General features: G+C 38.8%; 1 protein-coding gene across 4 annotated transcripts in view; it reads left to right on the forward strand.

Moving 5' to 3' along the window:
• The window catches only part of LOC132103850 (serine/threonine-protein kinase MARK2-like), a 59,767-nt gene extending 41,865 nt beyond the window's left edge, over positions 1 to 17,902 (forward strand). Inside the window, exons 10-18 of one of the 4 annotated variants that reach the window (XM_059508905.1) lie at positions 716 to 815; positions 944 to 1,056; positions 1,139 to 1,277; positions 1,367 to 1,506; positions 3,409 to 3,497; positions 6,309 to 6,459; positions 11,015 to 11,268; positions 15,535 to 15,573; positions 16,512 to 17,902. In XM_059508905.1, coding sequence (XP_059364888.1) covers positions 716 to 815; positions 944 to 1,056; positions 1,139 to 1,277; positions 1,367 to 1,506; positions 3,409 to 3,497; positions 6,309 to 6,459; positions 11,015 to 11,268; positions 15,535 to 15,573; positions 16,512 to 16,947 — 1,461 coding nt within the window. In that variant the 3' untranslated portion in view covers positions 16,948 to 17,902. Of the gene's footprint in view, positions 1 to 715; positions 816 to 943; positions 1,057 to 1,138; positions 1,278 to 1,366; positions 1,507 to 3,408; positions 3,498 to 6,308; positions 6,460 to 11,010; positions 11,269 to 13,182; positions 14,176 to 15,534; positions 15,574 to 16,511 lie in introns of those variants that run through there. The other 3 variants (XM_059508914.1, XM_059508921.1, XM_059508931.1) reach the window with 3 other exon arrangements.
• Positions 17,903 to 19,932: the final 2,030 nt, after the last annotated feature.

Genomic DNA, 19,932 nt, shown 5'->3' on the forward strand with positions numbered 1-19,932 from the left:
AAAACATGGTATTAATGATAAAAAATTTACAAATATTTTTTTCTGAATTTCTGCTTGATTTTAGAGTTTGGCATAACCAGAAAAATCTATTTTTTTTATAAAAAGTATTCAAATGTCTGAGGCTCTTAAGATTTTATTAGATTTTATTTTTATTAATTCACTTGAAAAAAATCACTTTCCATCACTTTTAATCATGTATCCAGGTTATGGGAATTCATAGGGGTCCTTTTTTCAATTCCAATGCGCTACTTTTCCATTGCTAGAAAGACATGTATGACTGTTGCGGAAGCATCTTTTGTAGTGTCTCACACATAAACACCATGTTTTTAAGACACTGTGTCAGGTTAAATGAATTTCAAAGTTTAAATTCAGCAGCACTCATCAATACACTGGACCAATCAGAAGACTCCGGAGGCGGGGCAAGCATTGCAAGCTTTTGTTTGCAGTATTTTTTAACTAGTGTTTTTAGATGCAAAAACAAATTCCTCGTGAATGGCCCCTTACGGGGGTGAATTAAAATAAAATTCATTTCTTGATTCTTAATTGTCTTATTTGAATGCTTTTTCATCTTCTTTTAAATAATTTTAGGTTACCTAAAGACCCCTTTGAAGCTGACTTCATAGTGTGGTTGCCTAAAAACATGTAAAGATACGGTTATGTGATCCCTCACCATCTCTCTTATTCTCTGTCTGTGTGTCTGCCGTTGGCTCAGCAGCAGATCATGAAGGATCGCTGGATGAATGTAGGTCATGAAGATGATGAGCTGAAGCCTTACATTGAGCCCCAACCCGACTACAAAGACCCAAGGAGAACAGGTGAGTGTGACACATCTGAAATAGTTTAGATGTTAAAATAAATCTCTATAAAAAAGAAAAACGTTCCGAGATTTGGAAATGTTTTCAAATGGTAGTGCAATGACAATGTGTGTATTTTGCCCATTTAGACATAATGATTCAGATGGGTTTCAGTCAAGAGGAAATAGAGGAATCTTTCGTCAAACAAAAATACGATGAAGTCATGGCAACCTACCTGCTGCTTGACTATAGGAATTCAGAGGTACCCACATACATAAACACATTCATACTTTATTGCCCAAACTTTTTTGCACCCACACATCTTTGAAAATTCTGACTCACAGCTTGACGAGGGTGTCAACTTGTTGCTAAAGCCACGCCCAGGAAATGACCTCACTAACAGCAATGGCCCTTCTCCACCTCATATGGTACAGCGCAGTGTTTCATCCTCTCAGAAACCTGTCAGAAGATCAACAGATCAGGGTGAGTGGATCGGGTGTTTTTATAAAAATGTGTAAAAATACATTCACACATATATTTGCCATCCATACTCTCTCTTCTTTGTCCTTCAGGCTCATACTCGAAACGGTCTCAGGGAGAAAACAAGCATGGAGTGGAGGATTCTGGGAGGAAAGGTTCAAGTAGCTCTACCAAAGTTCCACCCAGTCCAGCTATCTCCAGTGAACGCAAAAAGAGTTCCACTCCCTCTGCTGTAAGTGTGTGTCTGTTTGGTGATATGTTTCTTAAGCCCCTTTCACACTGCACGTCGGACCCGGCAAATAACGTGCCTAGCATTTTCGACTCGTACATTACACGTCACGCCCTGATGTCACGTGTTATTACGGGATCTTTACGGGTTTTGTGTGAAAGCACACACATATCCCTGGGTAATCACTGGCAGTGTGAAAGTGCAAAATCTAGTGACACAGGAACAATTGCCGGAACACTTTACCCGTGTATTTGCCGGAATCGCAGTGTGAAAGGGGCTTTAGGGATATGTTATTATTATTTTTTTTTTATAATCATTTCTTTTTTAATGTTGTTTCTGAAAACTCTTGTTTCTGATAAACAGATGAATTAAAATGCAAGATTATCTTGTTAATAAATTACTAAAATAAAATAATTCTAATGAAGTAATGTACAGTATGAAAAAAAATACTTATTTAATTTATGTTTTTAGATTACATTTAACAGTGTTATAAAATTATTTTAAAAAAAATTACTTTGAGTGTTAGGTGATGGCAAAGCCAAACTAATTATAAAATTTCGATAAAGTAGAATGTACAATTAAATATCCTCCCAGGGGTACAACGATACCATTAGTTAAGTATACCCAATTCTCTAACCCCCTCTTGTCCTGTCACTTCCACTCTCGACTGCCAAACAAAGATGCCAAACCTATAAAACACAATGCAAAAAAGGGGAACTGTATCAATTATAGAGCACGTTTATCTAGACTGAGTGCTTGTAGATTTATTTACAAGCTAGGGCACTCAAGCTTATCAACTAGACTAATACAGAACCGAAGTCATAATCTTTAGTTCAGTTTCCATGTACTTGAAGAACATGTTATTACATTATGGATTGAGGAAGCTTTTGACATAATAGGAGGGTAATGTTTTAATCTTAAGTACTGCTTCTGTTATCGGTTACATGGGGGTGCTCTGTAAAGCCCGCTGCTTTCCACAATGATATTTTTCATGCAGCAGATGGCTGGAAGGGTTTGCCCAGGGTTGAAGTGCATTCTCTGACTGAGAGATGTTTGGCACGGCCAGTGCTCATGGCTTCTGCTCTTGAGTTATTTCTGTGAAAATGCTACAGAGGATGCTATTTTCAGCTTCCACACACCGCATCATAGTTGGAGTTTCTGGGTTTGCACATCTTTAGATAGTGACTTTTTCTTTTGTTCTCCATTGAAAGTGAGGACACTATTGTATGTACTACTGGTTCATAGCAGGGCTGTCCTTTGAATGGTTCATGGTTCCTTTAATTACTTCAAGCCCAAACTTGGATTATGTGCAGTTCCAGAACTAATATATGCAAATGTGCATTTGTCAGAATAATCTAGTTATAATATAAGAGATAATAGAATATTATATTATAATATAAGAGATAATAGAAATTACAGAAATGTATTATAGAAATAGAAAAATAGACACAGAAATATTATTTATTATTATTATTAAAATAGATAAAATAATAGTTTAAGTACTTAAAATTTGTTTTATTTCAGTTAGTTGCTAAAAAAAATTTTTTTCATTTTTTATACGTTTAACAAAATTAACAAAAAGTTACATTTTGAACACATTTTTATGGCTTATTTACACAGCTAAATTAAAGCTGCTCTGTGCCTGCTCAAAGTTCTGTGTAAAGACGTAATGTTGCATGAAAGCCCGACTTAAAAAAGCCAGGTCTGACCAACATCAGCCCCTAGTATCAAAGTATCATTGCTGTGTAAATGCATTTATTCCACCTCTAAGCAGCTTTAAACAGTCTGTGTGAAGACACCTAAATGCCACTTCAGAAGCACTTCTGTGTTACCTTCGCAGTGTAAATTTGGCATTGGTTAACAATAACAACACTGGTTTGCACTTGTGTGTGTTTGTAATTTCAGAACAGTATCCTGTCCACGGGCACGAGCCGCAGCAGAAATTCCCCCGTTTCTGAAAGAGCCACTCTGGGAGTGCAAAACGGCAAGGACAGGTACATCCAAAGACACGCACACATTTCTGGGAAAAAATGTAAATCTCAAAAAAGGCAAAGTACTGAAAAACACTTACCTTTCTCTTACTCTCACACACACGTATACTGCCACTGTTCATCCATCTAGATAAGATCACTAACAAAACCAGACACCCGTTGTCTCTATTTTACATTGCACACACACACTGTCTTCTTCTGTCTCTATGCTGTTGGCCGTTACCTGCCATGGAGCCCAGACTGGCATGCTTTTGATCCCCAGAAAGGCCAAGCTATGCCAGATTGGCATATGTCATCCAAGATTTCAGCCGGATTAGTGACGCCTAGAGCACCATCTCATTCAGACCCACACACTAATTCAAACAGAAAAACGTCCATCACCAGAGTATTCTTTTGAAAACCTTTTAGGTGCCTTAATTGGTTAAATCCCAGTCACACATGCATGCATTAAAGCATCATCGAAACCCCATATAAACCTCCCACGATCATCGCCTTTAATTCCTGTGCACTGCTAACCATTCATGCATCATAACTCCTCCTCCTCCAGCATTCATATTGGTGCTTATGCTCACATTCCACACACTCCTTTACTATATCAATTATGCATAAGCATATGCATGAGATGTATTTTTTAAAAAGAAGATAGAGCTTTCTCCCTACTGGAGTCTTGTTGCACTAAGATGATGTCTTGATGATGTCTGTTGATCAACTGAGATAGCACATCTCTCTGAGAATTTAAACTTTGAATGTGCACTTTTGTTTGGTTAAAAAGTGTTGATTCCAGTGCAGAAAGCCCTATGCCTTTAGTAATAATGAAGGCTTGTCCAGACTAAGTCTAAATAAACAGGGATGATACGATTTCAAAGGAAACAGTACATTTCTATAAACTCCTTTGTACCAAGCTCTGAATCTAACATAGAACATTGATAATTTGTTATACTTTAAAACTTTTATCATTGGTCCTGTATATAGTTTTGGTGCAAAAAGTTGTTATACTTTCATGTCTTACAATCACATGAAAGGCATACTCCACCCAAATATGAAAGTTCTCTCATCATTTACTCACCCTCATGCTGTCCCAGATTATATGACTTTCTTTCCCAAAGTTGATGCTTCAAAAACCACACAAAGTGAACATGATGGTAATCCATACGGCCTCAGTTATTGAATCAATGACTGAAGTGAAACAATAGGTGCAAGAAAAGTATCATTATTTGTAACTTTTCTGGCCATCTGTCATATATCAGCATGTTCTGAGGCAGGGGTCCTGTACACTTGTATTATATGGAGATGGATTGATTATTTTTAGAAAAATCTTTGTGTATATCATAAACAAAAGGAAGTCTTAAGTCCTCTGGAACGACATAAGGGTGAGGAAATGATGAGATTTGATGATTTTATTTGGCAGAGTATCCCATGAACTTGGTGTGAACAAGCCTTTAACTGTTGTTATCCGAGCTATGCTCTGCTACTGTAGTTCTCTATGGGTGTACAAGTAGGTTATGATAACACGGATCAATGATGAAGACCCCATGAATTCAATTTATGCTTTCTCGAATCATCAGATTCATCTGTTCCAAATGTCAACTTTTGACTAGCAAAAGCAAGTAGCAAATCATGTGGCGTATACAAAAGGCTATTTAAAAAAAGGCCTGTGTTTTAACACACCCCAACTTCCTGTTAAGTAACTAATGTTTCAACACAGGAAAGAAAACTATTTCATTCAAAGGATTTCATGGGGTCTTTAGAGTTATAACCTCTTGTCCTTTTAATGCTACTGCAGGTTTTGTTGATTTGCCTGTGTGTTTTCTCACGAGCTTATCTGAAGGCATTCAGATGGTGTGTTGGGCTAATTATTCCCCACACATCCCTCTTCCTTTTCCATTTCTTTCTCTCTGTCCAGGATCGTTTTCCTTTGAACACTTATTTTGTTTTTCTTCTGTCTGCATTGTGAGTGTGTGACTTTGTGTGTCTTTGTTAGTGTATGTATAGCTTTGAATGGATTAGGGTGGCTTGTGATGGAAAAAAGTGCCATTAACTCTGTTGTAAGGTTGTTGTAAAATAGGCTTAGCTTCTCTTCTCTCTGCCGCATAGCAAGGTGATAGCATGTTATTCCTTCACCACAAGCTCAACTAATCCCTGCATAGTGGTGTGTGTGTGTGTGTTTCTTTTGTGCTTTTCAGTAAAATCAGCAATCTGTTTGACCTCCCTCCTTCTCCTTCCCTCCATCTCCCCCTCTCTCCTGTACCATTCACTACTGTCTCACACTTTAGATATCTATCTATCTATCTATCTATCTATCTATCTATCTATCTATCTATCTATCTATCTATCTATCTGTCTATCTGTCTGTCTGTCTGTCTGTCTGTCTGTCTGTCTGTCAGTCTCTCATCTATTTATTACTCTATCCATCTGTCCATATATGGCTCTGTCTGTCTATCGCTATACTGTCAGTCTCTTGCTCAGTCTATTGCTCTATTTATCACTCTGTCTATCATTGTATCCATCTGTCTTTCTATGGCTATATCTGTCGCTCTATCATCCATCAATCTGTCTATCTATTGCTCTATCCTTCTATCTATATGTCTATCTGTTGTCTGTTTGTTGATCTGTCTGTCTCTCTGTCTGTTGGTCTATACATTGGTCGGTCTGTCTTCATCATTCTTTCTAATGTGTGCCAAGTGTTATTTCTAATAGAATACTTCTCCCTCCCTGCCTCCACACATACACACACACACACACACACTTGTGTTTATGTGTGTGTTGATTTGTGCGTGTGTGTACGGAGGGGCCGCTCTCTCTCTCTCCCTTCAGCCTAAACACCCCCGGGTCCCGCGCCTCCACGGCCTCGGCCGGCGCTGTGCTCTCCTCATCTTCCTCTTCCTCACGCACCCGCCATCACAAGTCCCTCTCCACCTCTGCCCATCCTTGTCCCGCAGACCTGCACTCACACCGGCCCAGGCAAGTCCCCACGCCGCCAAAAAGAGAACCGAACAGGAAATGTCAAGTCATGTCAATTACTGAAGAGTGTCACATAAAGTGATGAAATCTGGGAACTTCCTGAGCTTGCAGGAAGTCAGGGGGAGACAGAAGTCTACACAGTCAACACTGAGAGATGGTTGTGCTAAAACAAGACACATTTTCATATCTCTTGTGAAAAGACAAGCATGGCTGATCACCAGCATATTATTTGGCTTGTGGTTCACAGTATGTGATACTGTTGTGTCCAGGCTTCTTCACTAGTAGGGGAAGGGATAGTTCAGCCAAAAATAAAATATTATAATTTACTCACCCTTGTGCCGTTCCTAATCTGTATGGCTGACTTTAATACTGACATAACACAAAATATGCTATTTTGAAAAATGTCTCAATGACTTGAATTGTATGAACAAAAACCAAAAGTAATACAGGTTTGGAACAACATGAGGCTGACCCAGAAAAATCTCACTAAAAATGTTCAGTTTGAATAAACTACTACTTCAAACCAGCAAGACGTACTTGGTCAACCAGTTTCACTGCAAAAAAAAAAAAAAGATGCATGCGGCAATGTGTCATAAACCTGCTTGGACCACAACACTATTGTTTTTTTTTTCAGCAGGGATTTCAGGAACAAATAAGAAATAATAATATTTGTTACAGCTTTCATATGAAGTCAAATGGTTGTTAAGATGTGAACGGCGATACCTGGCAGTGTTGCTGAATTAAAATAATGCTACACAGACCCCACTTCACTTTACAGCTAATCGCGCTCCCCCAGGAAACATTGTTTCCTGTCCTCTCTTGACCATCACTGATGGCATAGGCCACTAACAATAACCACATATTCACACTAAACACTGACCACACCAGGAACACACCATCAGTTATAGCGCTGCAGCTAAGGCAACGTGGGGTGTGAGTGGTTTGGATAGCCTGTCAATGCTGCTGTAAGTGTATGGCTGGTCTGTTGTATGCAGTGAGCTGAGCCTCTTTCGAGCGTGGTTGGGGGACGTTGAGAGAAGGTACTGCTACCCTGTTACATCGTCTCTCTCACTCATCTGTGCTTCTCTGCCCCCTTTGCACTGTCTCCCCTCTGGAGTGAAGTGCACCTCAGTACAAGGGCCATATATTCAGATCTGTGCCCTGTATATATGAATGAGTGAGTGAGGGGCCATGTACAGCACATAGTGTGGCTCATTCTTTCTCTCAAGGTCCTTTCACGTGACTCATGTCAGGACACAAGTGTTGGCTTCCACATGTGCTGAAAATAGCATACAGGAAGGGAGATTTTAAAAGGTTTCTTTAAGTTAACTGAAAACAGTGATAGCAAACAGAAGAAAAACTTGGAACTGATGTAGCAATGGCAAGCTCATGGGTTTGACTCCCAGTGAATGCATAAATGTAAATGTAGAAGGAAAAATGGGTTCATGAAACTATCTCATGACACCTTTAGCTGCAACTATATCAATCCCTCTTATATCTTATGATTATGGCACAAAGACTGTCTAGCAATCAGTGGCAAACTAAACTTTAAACAATTTGCATGTGTGCAACCCGGTGTCGATGGTAACACTGTAGTTTGATCCTTTGCTATCTAGAGGAACCTCAGCTTGAGTCACGTGAAGGGGCTTCACTTTAACACTTTGGAACTGTGTGGTTCGCCACTGTGAAAATCTCTGCTCCGAGAGAAAATATTTACAAAGAAATAAATGAATAATACTAGATGCAGGTCCCATCATACATGTTTCATGTGTGTTCTGACATGCATCATAAAGTGCAGATTATTTTTCCCAGTGGCATGGGTTTGGTTCTTAAAGGTCCCATATTGTCAAAGTTAAAATTTCCTGGCTTTTTTCATGATAACTAGGGGCTAGTTAACTACCATATAAATTTCAAAACAGTAAGTCCACAGTAAAACGCACACAGGCTTCATAAAGTAGCTGTGATTTTTCATGAATCATTGTGACTTCCGTAAAATGTTGACTTCAGAACTACACAGTCACCTCCTTCAGTCACCACCCTGAGCACCGCCCACCGTCCCACTGTACACACAGACTCGTCCATAACAACAAAAGACAATTCTTTACTGAACCTTTTCAATAAGTGTGTGCTGCAAACACAAGCATTTTTGACGATTGTTTTTGTCCAGTCCGCTCGTTTTATAGCGTTTAACCATAGCTGTCATTGGTTAGTTTGTCTGGCAATGGCAGCAGATATGCGATCAATTTCTAATTTGAGGCTGTGTTTACATCGATTCTGGCACCCAACATCACAACAGGATGATATTTTAAGCTTCTAACACAGCCGAATCTGCGCTAGTTTGAGTGGGCCACCTCCAGTTTCCCATTTATTTTGCTGTCTCCAGCTAGCGCTGTGACGTCGGCTGACCCTAGTTATCTGTGGTTGGCCTGGTCGTGCATCACTCAGAAAACAACAGTCCAATCAGAAGAGAGGCTCATGAATAGTAATTAGACAGGCTAAAATCTACCTGTTCTTAGCAGACCTCCTGAGAAAGGAGCTGTAAAAATATAATGAGATGGTTTTTGGTAGTTATACCGCAAATATATATTCATAAGGATATCAAAAACTAAAATAATACTCCAGAAAAGTGTACAATATGGGACCTTTAAGCTCATATTTGCTAGAGTGCTTGTATGTTGTTTTTTTCTTGGAAGCATCCAGCTGTGTGCCATATCTAACATACTACGTTGTTACCATGGGAACATCTGAGTCCCTTGATAAGGTGTTGTGTTTGTGTGTATTAGTTTGCACAAACAGAGTTTGTCGATAAAGTTTTTCCCAAATCTGCCCAAATTTTTTCCCCAAATTTTTGCTCCACGGTAATGTGATAGAGTTGGACAGTCTCCCAGTGATGTGCAGTCATTCAGGGCCCCGGTGTTAGTAATGACCTGCTGGGAACTTTTGTTAAAAGAGGGTTTGAGAAGGGCATTTTTAGCCAGTGTATTGTGGTCATACTTGGATCTGGAGAAAGTAAGTGATTGTGGCGCTGCCAAAATCTAAAATAAATTTAAAAAATTTAAAAAAAGAGAGAGAGTGAGAAAAATCAAGCCATTGACATTGTAAATGATGATCTCCATTAACTCACTAATTAGTTTTGTTGTCAACTAAAAGTCAACATGAAATGATGCTCATAACCCATTTTACTTGCACAATGAGATGCATTTCAGGATGAAACGAAATATTTAAAGATAAAATTGTCAATCAGAATTTGATTTTAACTACCAGGAATGATTTTCTGCTTTATTAGATTTCTTTTATTATTATTTTTTTTATAACATGCACAAAAATCATGCACAATAAGACCAGAAATGATAAAGTAAATGGTGTTGAATTTGATTTCATGTTGGCTTTAAAAGAATACTTAAAGGTTTTTTACTTTCTAGAAGCAGACCAGTGTGTGTAACCATGTCAAATCAGGAGCTATAAACATGTTCTTAAATGAGAGGATAATGTGGTTCCTGTGTATAGAGCAGGTCATAGTTTGTTTCTGAGATGGGTCCAGCACATGGACGGACAGTGGACAGTGTTTTGTGATCTAGCTTTGGCGGGTTCATTTACCCAGAGTCATGTGACCTCCCTGGCTGTGCTTGTGCCAGTTGGTGACTGGTTCCGGCCAGGTTCTACTACACTGGTTTGCTCTTAAACCGATGTTGGCATGGACCTAACATGGTTGGGTGAGATTTTTACAGACCGTGTGCAGAAAGGACAGCTATGAGGGAGGTGTGTTGCTTCACTACACACACACACACACACACAAATTACTGTGTGTGTGTGTGTGTTTGTGTGTGTTTGTGTGTGTGTGTGTGTGTGTGTGTGTGTGCTTGTGAGATATGACGGATTAAATGTCTATGCATTGGGCCAGAGATATGATGTCTTTGTTCTCTTCTCTGCAGTTGGCTTATTTCATTATTTTGAGATTACATAAGTTACTTGAGCTCTGCAAAAGCCAGAACAGAGCTCCTGATACTTTAACTATTTGTTTACCATGATTGAAATCTTAAGTTAAACGTGTTTCATGAATGCATAAATCAAATTTTTTTCATATTTATGCAGCCATTATATGCTATTCTTTCTGCAGACACTAGTGTAAATCAACCTTCCATGTCCATATTATTTTTTAATTTCTTTTTTAATTGTTGTAAAATTTTAGATTTGAATGATTTGATTTTTATTTTATTATTATTACTTATTATTGTTACAGTGTAATAGCGCATTTAAGTACTGAGTAATATTAATTAACAACATGTACTTTTAAATTATGCATAATTTACTGTAATACATAATGTGTGACAGAACCTGTAAAATAAATTGTTCTCTATTTTGTATTTATATAATGTCCATTTTAAAATAGAAAACATTTGAAATGCATTTAAATATTTATTGAAATCAATTTTATTAAAAAAAAAAAATGTGTAAAGTAAATCTAAATATTAAAATGTTTTAATTTTGGTAATGATCCTGCCATGTCCTTGTCTATTTGTTTCCTTTTGTTTGGGGAAAAATTGCTTTGTTGCAGTGAGCAGAGAGCACCTGGCGCATCCCCGTCAGCCCACAATATCAGCAGCGCAGCTGGGACAGACCGTACCAATTTCCCTAGAGGGGTGCCCACCCGCAACACATTCCACCTCGGCCAGCAGCGGGGCGCACGGGACCAACAGGCTTCTCCTTACCATGGAGCCCCCGCCTCACCTTCCCTGTCCCACGGAAACAGCCAACAACGACGGCCTGGGGCTTCCGGCATCTTCAGCAGGTTCACCTCCAAGTTTGTGCGCAGGTGAGATAGACGAAGAGTGTTAGATAAATCAGTAGATTGACATGGAGCTGGAGCAATGACAGGGGAAGTCACTGATTTCTGGAGGTGTTAACAGCCCAAAAAGCCCAATCGTCGCTGAGCGTGGGGGTGTGAGGATGAGTGTGATGAATGCCGGGTATCTTTGCCAGTTAAAGATAGATAAGGTGATGATGAAAAATAACAGAAAGAGACTTGAAAGATAAAGTTTCGAAAACGATTCTCACACCTCCTGCTGAGGGTTATTTCATAGGTGTCTTGTCATTATATTCAGTTAGTTTGCTGGTTGGTTGTTCATCTGTGATCTAACAGCTTCACTAGTGGATTTGTTCTAGCAGAACGACTGCACATGCAATCACAGTGTTCAACAGGGTATTGGGTATTGTCTTAATTTCACCCGCAAGGTCAGGCCTTCATAAGGCAATCAAAGTGCTGTCAGTACCCATAGTCCCAACACGAATCTCCGCTCATTTAAACACATGCAGATTTCTCATCAGTTTCATCATCTCTGTCTCCAAGTTCTAGCACACACATCTACCTTCTCCGTGGTGAACGTATCCTAGGTAACAGCTGAGGTATTGCATTCCCCTGCTCTATAAATACTTGTAGAGGGAACACCTTGGCATTCACTCACTAGTGCCAGATTACAAAAAACGTACATTGTGCTATATTGCTAAATGTGTTTAAAAGCACAAAACTCATTTAACCTGCTGATGAGAAATCTCTCCGTTACACTTTGAGGAACTTAAGAACACCTACACGTTCAGTATTAGTCTTTCATATCTGTTCAGTTTCAGATTTCAAAAGGAAAGGGTGAAATGACAGATGGCGTTTGCTATTTTGTCCGTGTGTATCTGTTTGTTTATATGTGCTTTTGTGTATACGTTCAAGCCAGTGTGGGAATGGTTCGATGTGAACACGTTTTGTGCGTTTTAATGAATGTAAACATCTTTTTTTTAAGGTCTACATGAAATGGCATTCGCAACCCATTTTACTTCTGTAATATGACATTTTTCTAAATGAAACTGAATATTAGAATTTGGATTATAAAAAATGGGCGTTACATGCCAAAATGGTGCAAGGCCTGAATTTGAGCATCTGGTTATACCTCAGTGATAATGCCTCTGTTTCAGATTTACTGTTGAATATATATATATATAATATTTGCAACATTAATTAAACTACCGGAGACTGGAGAAATGGCTGCTGAGAATTCAGCTTTGCCATCACAGGAATAAACCGATTTTTTAAATATATTAAATTCAAGTTGTTAAAAAGTATTGCTGTTTTTTCTGTATTATTGAACACATGCCTGCAGCCTTGATGAGCATAAGAGACTTCGATAAAAAGTTTAACAACCTCAGACTTTTGAACGGTAGTGTATATTAATGTAATATGCTATGAAATTACTGTTTTAACATTTGGCTAGATTTTTTTTTATTATTAGCAAGGCTGCATTATCTACAACAGAATATCTGAAACAATAAGACTATTTGTGTAATTTGCAATGATTAACTGTGCACAGCTGATAAATTTCTAGTCTTATTGTGCCATGAATTAAGTCAATTGGGTCAGTTTTGATTACATGTTGGCTTTAACAATACTTCAGATTAGACGGTTTAACTTGACTTAGTTTATGTAAGCATTCCAAGCCTTCTATAAGTGTTAATAATTGACTTAATAGTTTAATTGCATGCAGTGACCCAGATTTCTAATGTTATTTGCTCATTTTGTATGGTTTGAACAGATAACCCATCAAATAACCCCAGACTGGTTATTGCTGTGTCCAGAGCAACCCAACCACTTTGACATTTTCATTTGCTTTTTTGCTCTTCAACTTACATATATACATGTCTTTCCTTTTTTTCTTCTTTTTTTTCTTTTACTTTTGTTTTGTAGAAATATCTCACTCCGATTCCCCAAAAGGTAGGCAACGATGACCCTAACCCCTCTTTGTTTAAGGCTTGTTTTGACTTTTTTATTTGTTCCTTGTCTACATCCCTCAGTGTGTTCTGTGATTGGCCCCTTTTTTTACTGGTTGTTTATTTTGTGTGCAGTGTCATGACCAGCACTAACGGCCAACTTCAACTTTCCACAGTAACACCCAGTGCCTTTCCTCCCCGTCTCCATCCTTTTATTTCCCCTCCCTGTCAGCTTACCTGGTGACCTCACCTGTGTGGCCCAGATTCTGTGTGTGACTAGTGTCTCTGCCTGCTTGAATAACACAGGGCTTTGATAACATGACCTGATGTCAAAATTAAGACACCTAATAGGATATGGTGTCATGGAAAAAGAAATCCACAAGCACAAGTTTATTTTTTATTTTTTGCATACACTGTTGTTCAAAAGTTTTGGGTCTGTATGGTTTTTTTGAATGAAAGTAATAGTTTTATTCAACGAGGATGAATAAAATGTATCAAATGTGACCGTAAACATATTTGTAATCTTATGAAAGATATCTACTTCAAATAAATGTTATTCATTTTAACTTTCTATTCATCAAATGATCCTGTAAAAGCGATCCTGTGTTTTTGATCAAGTAAATGCAGCCTTGGTAAGCATAAGGTGATCATACAACTTTTGAACAGTAGTGTATGTTGCAATTATTTTGGCACAGGTTGTTTACACCGTGTCTCTCTCATTTTGGCTCATAGAGGAAGTCATTGATTGAATAGCTGAACAAAAAATAGCAAACAAAATACTCTTAGCAATTATTATTATGATCATGTAAATTTCTAGTTAAGTATGTTGTTATGTTAAAGACAATCTGCCATTAAAGATAAAGATAATTGAGAAAAAGTTTTTTTTGTAGCATTTTCTGAGCTGGAAATGTAAAAGGAAAAAAGGTTAAAGGGATGACATAGACTGATGGATAATAATGGTTATTTGAATTGTCGTCAGATGCGTTTCCTCTCTCTCTCTCTCTCTCTCTCTCTCTCTCTCTCTCTCTCTCTCTCTCTCTCTCTCTCTCTCTCTCTCTCTCTTTTTTACTTGCTCACTAACATTGAAAACAGCTACAGAAACTGAGACCGGCCAGCTGTCGGGGTTCGATCGTCTCAAACACCTAAAACCAAACTTTCCCCTTCTCACTTCTCTCTCTCTCGCTCTATTTATGTGGTATTGTCAGAATCTGTTTGACTGATGACTCACTCGCTCACACACAGGCACCTGGTGAATGGACGTCACCATATGTCTGAAGTCACTAACCACTTGGGCCATTTACACAAAACATAAAGTTTTAATTAACAAAGACATTTTCTTCCATTGACATGATTATGTTGTGAACCTGTTCATGTTTTAGTAAGTTAAAGTGGTGTGAGGTGCTTATATCGTTTTCGAGACCAACAGAGGGCGTAAGCGAGCAGTTTATTGAAGGAAATGTGTCTTTGCGCCCTCTGGTGGTCAAACCTAAAGCCCGTATTTTGTGATTCACACCTGTTGGTGACCCAATTGTTTTTTTGCAGGATTCGTAAATTTAATGGTTCATGTTTCTTTCAGTGCTTTAAGCAACACAAATGCTGCTTTGCTCGTTTTTAACCATTTGTCATAATGCGCTAACAAAGTCCTGAGCTGTTTCTTTCATTTTCTCACTGTCTGTTGGTGTGTTTCTGTGTGCTGTTGTGACTCTTAGCAGAAAGGCTCTGACAGTATTGTCAGTTTGCTAAGGGCCTGTGTGTCTCTCTGTGTGTCTGGTGGCATGTTCGGGATGCTTGTGTGCTCGGTGAGACAGACTATAGGGGCAGGTGACTGTTGGATGCGAGTAGTGGTGATGGGGCTCTGTAGAATCCTTAGAGCATCTTGGACAGACCTACATCATTCCACCCCGCTTCATGTTACTGAAGCAGTCTGTCTGATTCATCTGTTCATTGCCATTTCACGTGCACAGTTCCAGTTGCATACAGTAGATCAGCTCAGTACCTGTGTATTTTGAACTTTCTATGTGTGTGAAAAATAATACATCGAAGAGGTATCACACAGGATACAATGCTGTTGTACTGAATGTAGATCATCACTGCTGTGATTCTTCTGTGGTGTTGGATGGAGGCTACAGACGATACACTTCATAAATAGAATTGAAATTAGTTGTAAAATAGGAATGAACAAGTGAATCAGTGGAATGTGATGGTTCTGGAGGGGAAATGATTTCATAATCTCATGTGGTGCTAGACAATCCTTCCCCTTCCTGATCACTTTACTGAATAAGTTAAACTAGGATTCAGACTAAGACTAAACTCTTGAATTTTTTTCGAGGAGCCCCTATGAGGGAGAGGGTCAAGAGGAGGGGATCAGGTGAGAACAAAACATAAGGATTTCTTCATCAGACCTAATCAGTAGATCTTTAGGAGATGTAATTGGGCAGCAAAGGGGCTTTTAAATGGTTGATAATTGGTTTTTAACAACTATAAGTAGTTAACCAGTGGGATTTAATTGGAGGATTAATTGCTGTATGAATGATTGTGTGTATGTGTGTCAAGTTGATTCATAATTTGTTTAAGTTTGTGTTTACAATGAATATATTTCAGATTACTGCCTGTCTCTCTGTTTCTACATGGCAAACGCATACACAGTTGAAAGTTTTCTGCCTGTGTGTGCTGCTATCAATTAAACACCTAATGTGCATTCTTCATTTTGTTGTAGTAAAAGTCTTCCTGAAATATGAAATTGACCAAAGCATCATTTTTTACCAAATAAAATCACATCGCAATATTCCCAGCAGGACTTGAAGGCAGTTTTAAGCACTCTTGATTTTGACTGTCACTGAGCAACATTACCAAATCATATTTAGTCTTCTTAGGGATAAAAATATGAGGGAGATTTAGAGCTTCTTAAAGACTCTAAGTGAAACTAACAGGCTCAGACTTCCCTCAGCTTTCATATTCAGTCAATAAAACTTCCAATTTCTACTTTAAAGCATGTGATATGTGACTTCACATCCTTAGCAGAAGCCTTTCACTGTTCCATGTGTTTGCTCCACATCATTTTGCACATGAACCGATGCATGCATGCTCTGCTCTGCAATGTTTCGAGTTGTTTATTGCCCTATGTCTCTCCCCAACCATGTCCACTGCCTCATCCTTTCTCTCTCTTTCAATGATTTCTCACTTTTCTTCCATGTACATTCTTCTGTTCTCATGTTCTTTCTTCCTTTCTGTCCTTATTCACCTCCTACTGACATTCTCTTAACCTCCAACACCTCCATCCTTCTCTCTCCATCCCCGTCTCTACAGATCTATGCTCACCAGTGCAGAGAAGTCGGAGAAGACCAGCGTAGGGCCGGAAGACGACAACAAAGACTCTTCTTTCTCCCCGGAGGGCGGGACTCCTCCATCTGCTCCCGTGTCCTCAGTTAAAGACCAGGTGAAGCCTCGCTCCCTCCGCTTCACCTGGAACATGAAGACCACATCTGCCTTGGAGCCCGGTGAGATGATGAAGGAGATTCGTAAGGTTCTCGACGCCAACAGCTGTGAGTACGAGCTGCGAGAGCCATTCATGCTGCTGTGCATGGCTGGTAAACCCGCCCATGACGACTTCGTCCAATGGGAGATGGAGGTGTGCAAGCTGCCCCGCCTCTCACTTAATGGTGTGCGCTTCAAGAGGATATGTGGAACGTCTATTGCCTTCAAAAACATCGCCTCTAAAATCTCCAATGAGCTGAAACTTTGAGAGGAAAAGGAGATGAGGAAAAGTAGCTTATTAAAGAGTCTCTGAACAGGGATGAGTGAGGATCGCATTGCTCAAACACAGCCTGCTGGTATGGGTAGGTGTAGAGAGAGATATAAGATCAGATTCAATTAGCACACTGGCCCTTCATTCCTGCTCTGTTTTGGAAGAGTATACTCTGCAGGTTCTTGGTTCATTGGCCTAAATGTCTTCAATTCAGAAAGGCGACAAATCATAACGTGGTTTGTGTCTGTTAAAAATGAATTTTGAACTAATTTCAGTCTCTTTGTACACTCACACACACACATGCACCTATTGCCTCTTGAAATGGACAGAGCTTAAAAAGCCAAACTTGAAAGAGGTGTGGCCATTGACTTGAGAAACTAAAGTATTCACAGGGTGGAGGTGGGCAGTTTGGGACTGATGTTTGTGCCCCCTTTTATTTCTTCCTCTTATTCTGTCGACAGGGTCAGAACTTGATCAATATTGAGAGGACTGTAAATTCTGGTTAAGGTGATTTAAATTCTTAATCGGCTGGGTTCAGATTTGCTGCACTGGAATGGGTGAATTTCTGTTGCCTTTTTATTTTCTTATAGAAATTAAATGTTTCATAGTTGTGTTTATCAATGATTATGTTTTAATATTATTCTTAGGAAAAACAAATTATTCTTTTTTTTTTTTCTTTTTTTTTATGCTGTCGTGTTATTGATCGTGCTATGCCTTTGTATAAACAATGTCTGAAAAAGCACCACATGACTCCCACCTGACCCTTTCACACTCTCGCCCCATTTTGTTGCAAAGGATTATGGGCCAGCAAGCACTCTTCTCACTCTTAAACAAAAAAAGTCACTGGAAAAGACATTAAAAGGACTCAATTCATGCAACGAATCATTTCCATACCATTTTCATGACTAAAGAACTGATGTCAAGTTGTTCTTCTCTGCATTTAAAACGCATTTCATTTGATGGTTCACTCTTCATGAATATGTCGTGATTGAATGTGTATGAGAGATGGAGTGTCGTGTCTGAATAACCAAAAGGCTTGCTTAGTTTCATATTCAATGCAGAGACTATTAATACGTAGCCTTGACACAAAAAGTAACTGCCATGAAGAGTCAAATATTGGCGTTCTGTTAATTCCAATATTTTGTTGGCATTATCTTTTCACTATTGAATTGTCATTCTTGCACAAGCAGATCAGTAATTTGAGCAGACAGGAATCAACCTGTAGAATTGTCTGCATAAAAGAGAGCAAAAAGGTACACTCATTCTGAGCTAGAGAGCCAGTGTGTTTCCATCCATTTCTGCTGAGCTGTACATGCTTGCATGCACCTTCTAGTTGACATCAGGTGCACTGTCACCTCTGTTGTTGTGTAAAAAGGAAGGGGGTTAAGATCAGATCTCCTTAAAAAGTCTGTCACCGGTTTGGGGGACAGCTGTGCACATGTGTGTTTTATATCTTCATAGAAAATGTACTTTGCTGTTCTCACCAACGATCATTTGTTTAAGGTGCTGGGGATCCAATTATCTTAAGTATTGTTTGTTTTTCTTCAGGGTTGATTATTTTTATCCATACAAGTTTTTTGTTGCTGTAGTTTTATTTGTGTCAGACACTTTGCTGTTGGGTTAGGGGGGTTCGCATAGAATTACCACATATGTTTTGTTTTTTTTCTTCTACTTTTTGTGCTAAGATGATTATGATCCATGATACTAATAAAACAAATTCAAGCTCACTGTATTAAACTGATGCAGTATGTTCTGACATTTAATATACCTATTTTTGACATCTTTGAAGGTATGTTTGATTCCTATTCTCTTGAAATACTTGCTTGTAATTGGTGTATAGTAATAATTGTGTCCTTACCAGGTGCCAGAAGTTAATATAGATATTTTTTAATGTAGATTTTTTGGTCCTAAACCAGGGCTTTCCAATCTTTTTGAGGAACTAAAAGAAATTATACATTCCGTGTAATTCATGCCATGCTCACACATTAGGCATGAATATCATCTGTAACAAGTGACAAAATTAAAAAAATATATATAAACATGGTGACATCTATTACTTTGGAAAGTTATATTATAGGTGATACAAGTGTCCACGCGAGTAAGCGTTTTATCTGTCAAATCTTAATTATCGCTCTGGTTACTAATATATCCTCGGTTCCCTGAGATAAAGGAATGAGCATCGTATCGCTGGCGCTTATGGGGAAACTTCGGTTTACTCTGATACTGAAGCCTGATTTGCTCATGTTCGTGTAACTGCACGAACCAATGGCGTTTCAAAATGCCGAAAGGGGAGGAGCCAACTGCTATATAAGTTCAATCAAAATCTTTTGAATTAAGTGAAGTTTACTTCACTTCAGAACATTCATTCATGGATTTGCGCTGCACAATGTCTTCACACAAGGACAAGTGTGACATCATATACCTCGGTAAATAAATACAATTTAAATACACGTCTCACAAACTTCAATGCACTTTGAGTAGAACATATACGTTAACTTAAAACTGGAATCATGGGGGAATATCCTGTGATGTCCACTTCGCAGGGCACTTGTATTCGAATAGAACAAACGTCTGAAGCAATAACAGAGACATACAAAATGTGCAGACGGGGTCGTGAGGACTGGAATTGAGAATCGCTGGCCTATGCAATGCTCATTCCTTCATCTCAGGGAACCAAGGTTGCATTACTAATAGGAGCATTCTCTTTCGAATGGTCTTTCCTGCTGACGCTTATGTGGAATGCATCCAATAACGTACTATAAGTAAGTGCAGAACAAAGCCTCATCCCAAGTTAAAAAATCTAGGAAAAGTAGACTGCGACGACCAGTCGGTGGCTGCACAAATTTCACCAATAGAAATCCAACTGGACCACGCCCCAGATGAGGTCATTCCTCTGGTGGAGTGGGCTCACACAACAATAGTGCCTGAGTTGACAGAAAAAAATCATCATCGTCATCATGATACCAACGAAGCCTTAGTGCA

The sequence above is a fragment of the Carassius carassius genome, chromosome 2 (genome assembly GCF_963082965.1).
Source record: "Carassius carassius chromosome 2, fCarCar2.1, whole genome shotgun sequence".
NCBI lineage: Eukaryota > Metazoa > Chordata > Actinopteri > Cypriniformes > Cyprinidae > Carassius > Carassius carassius.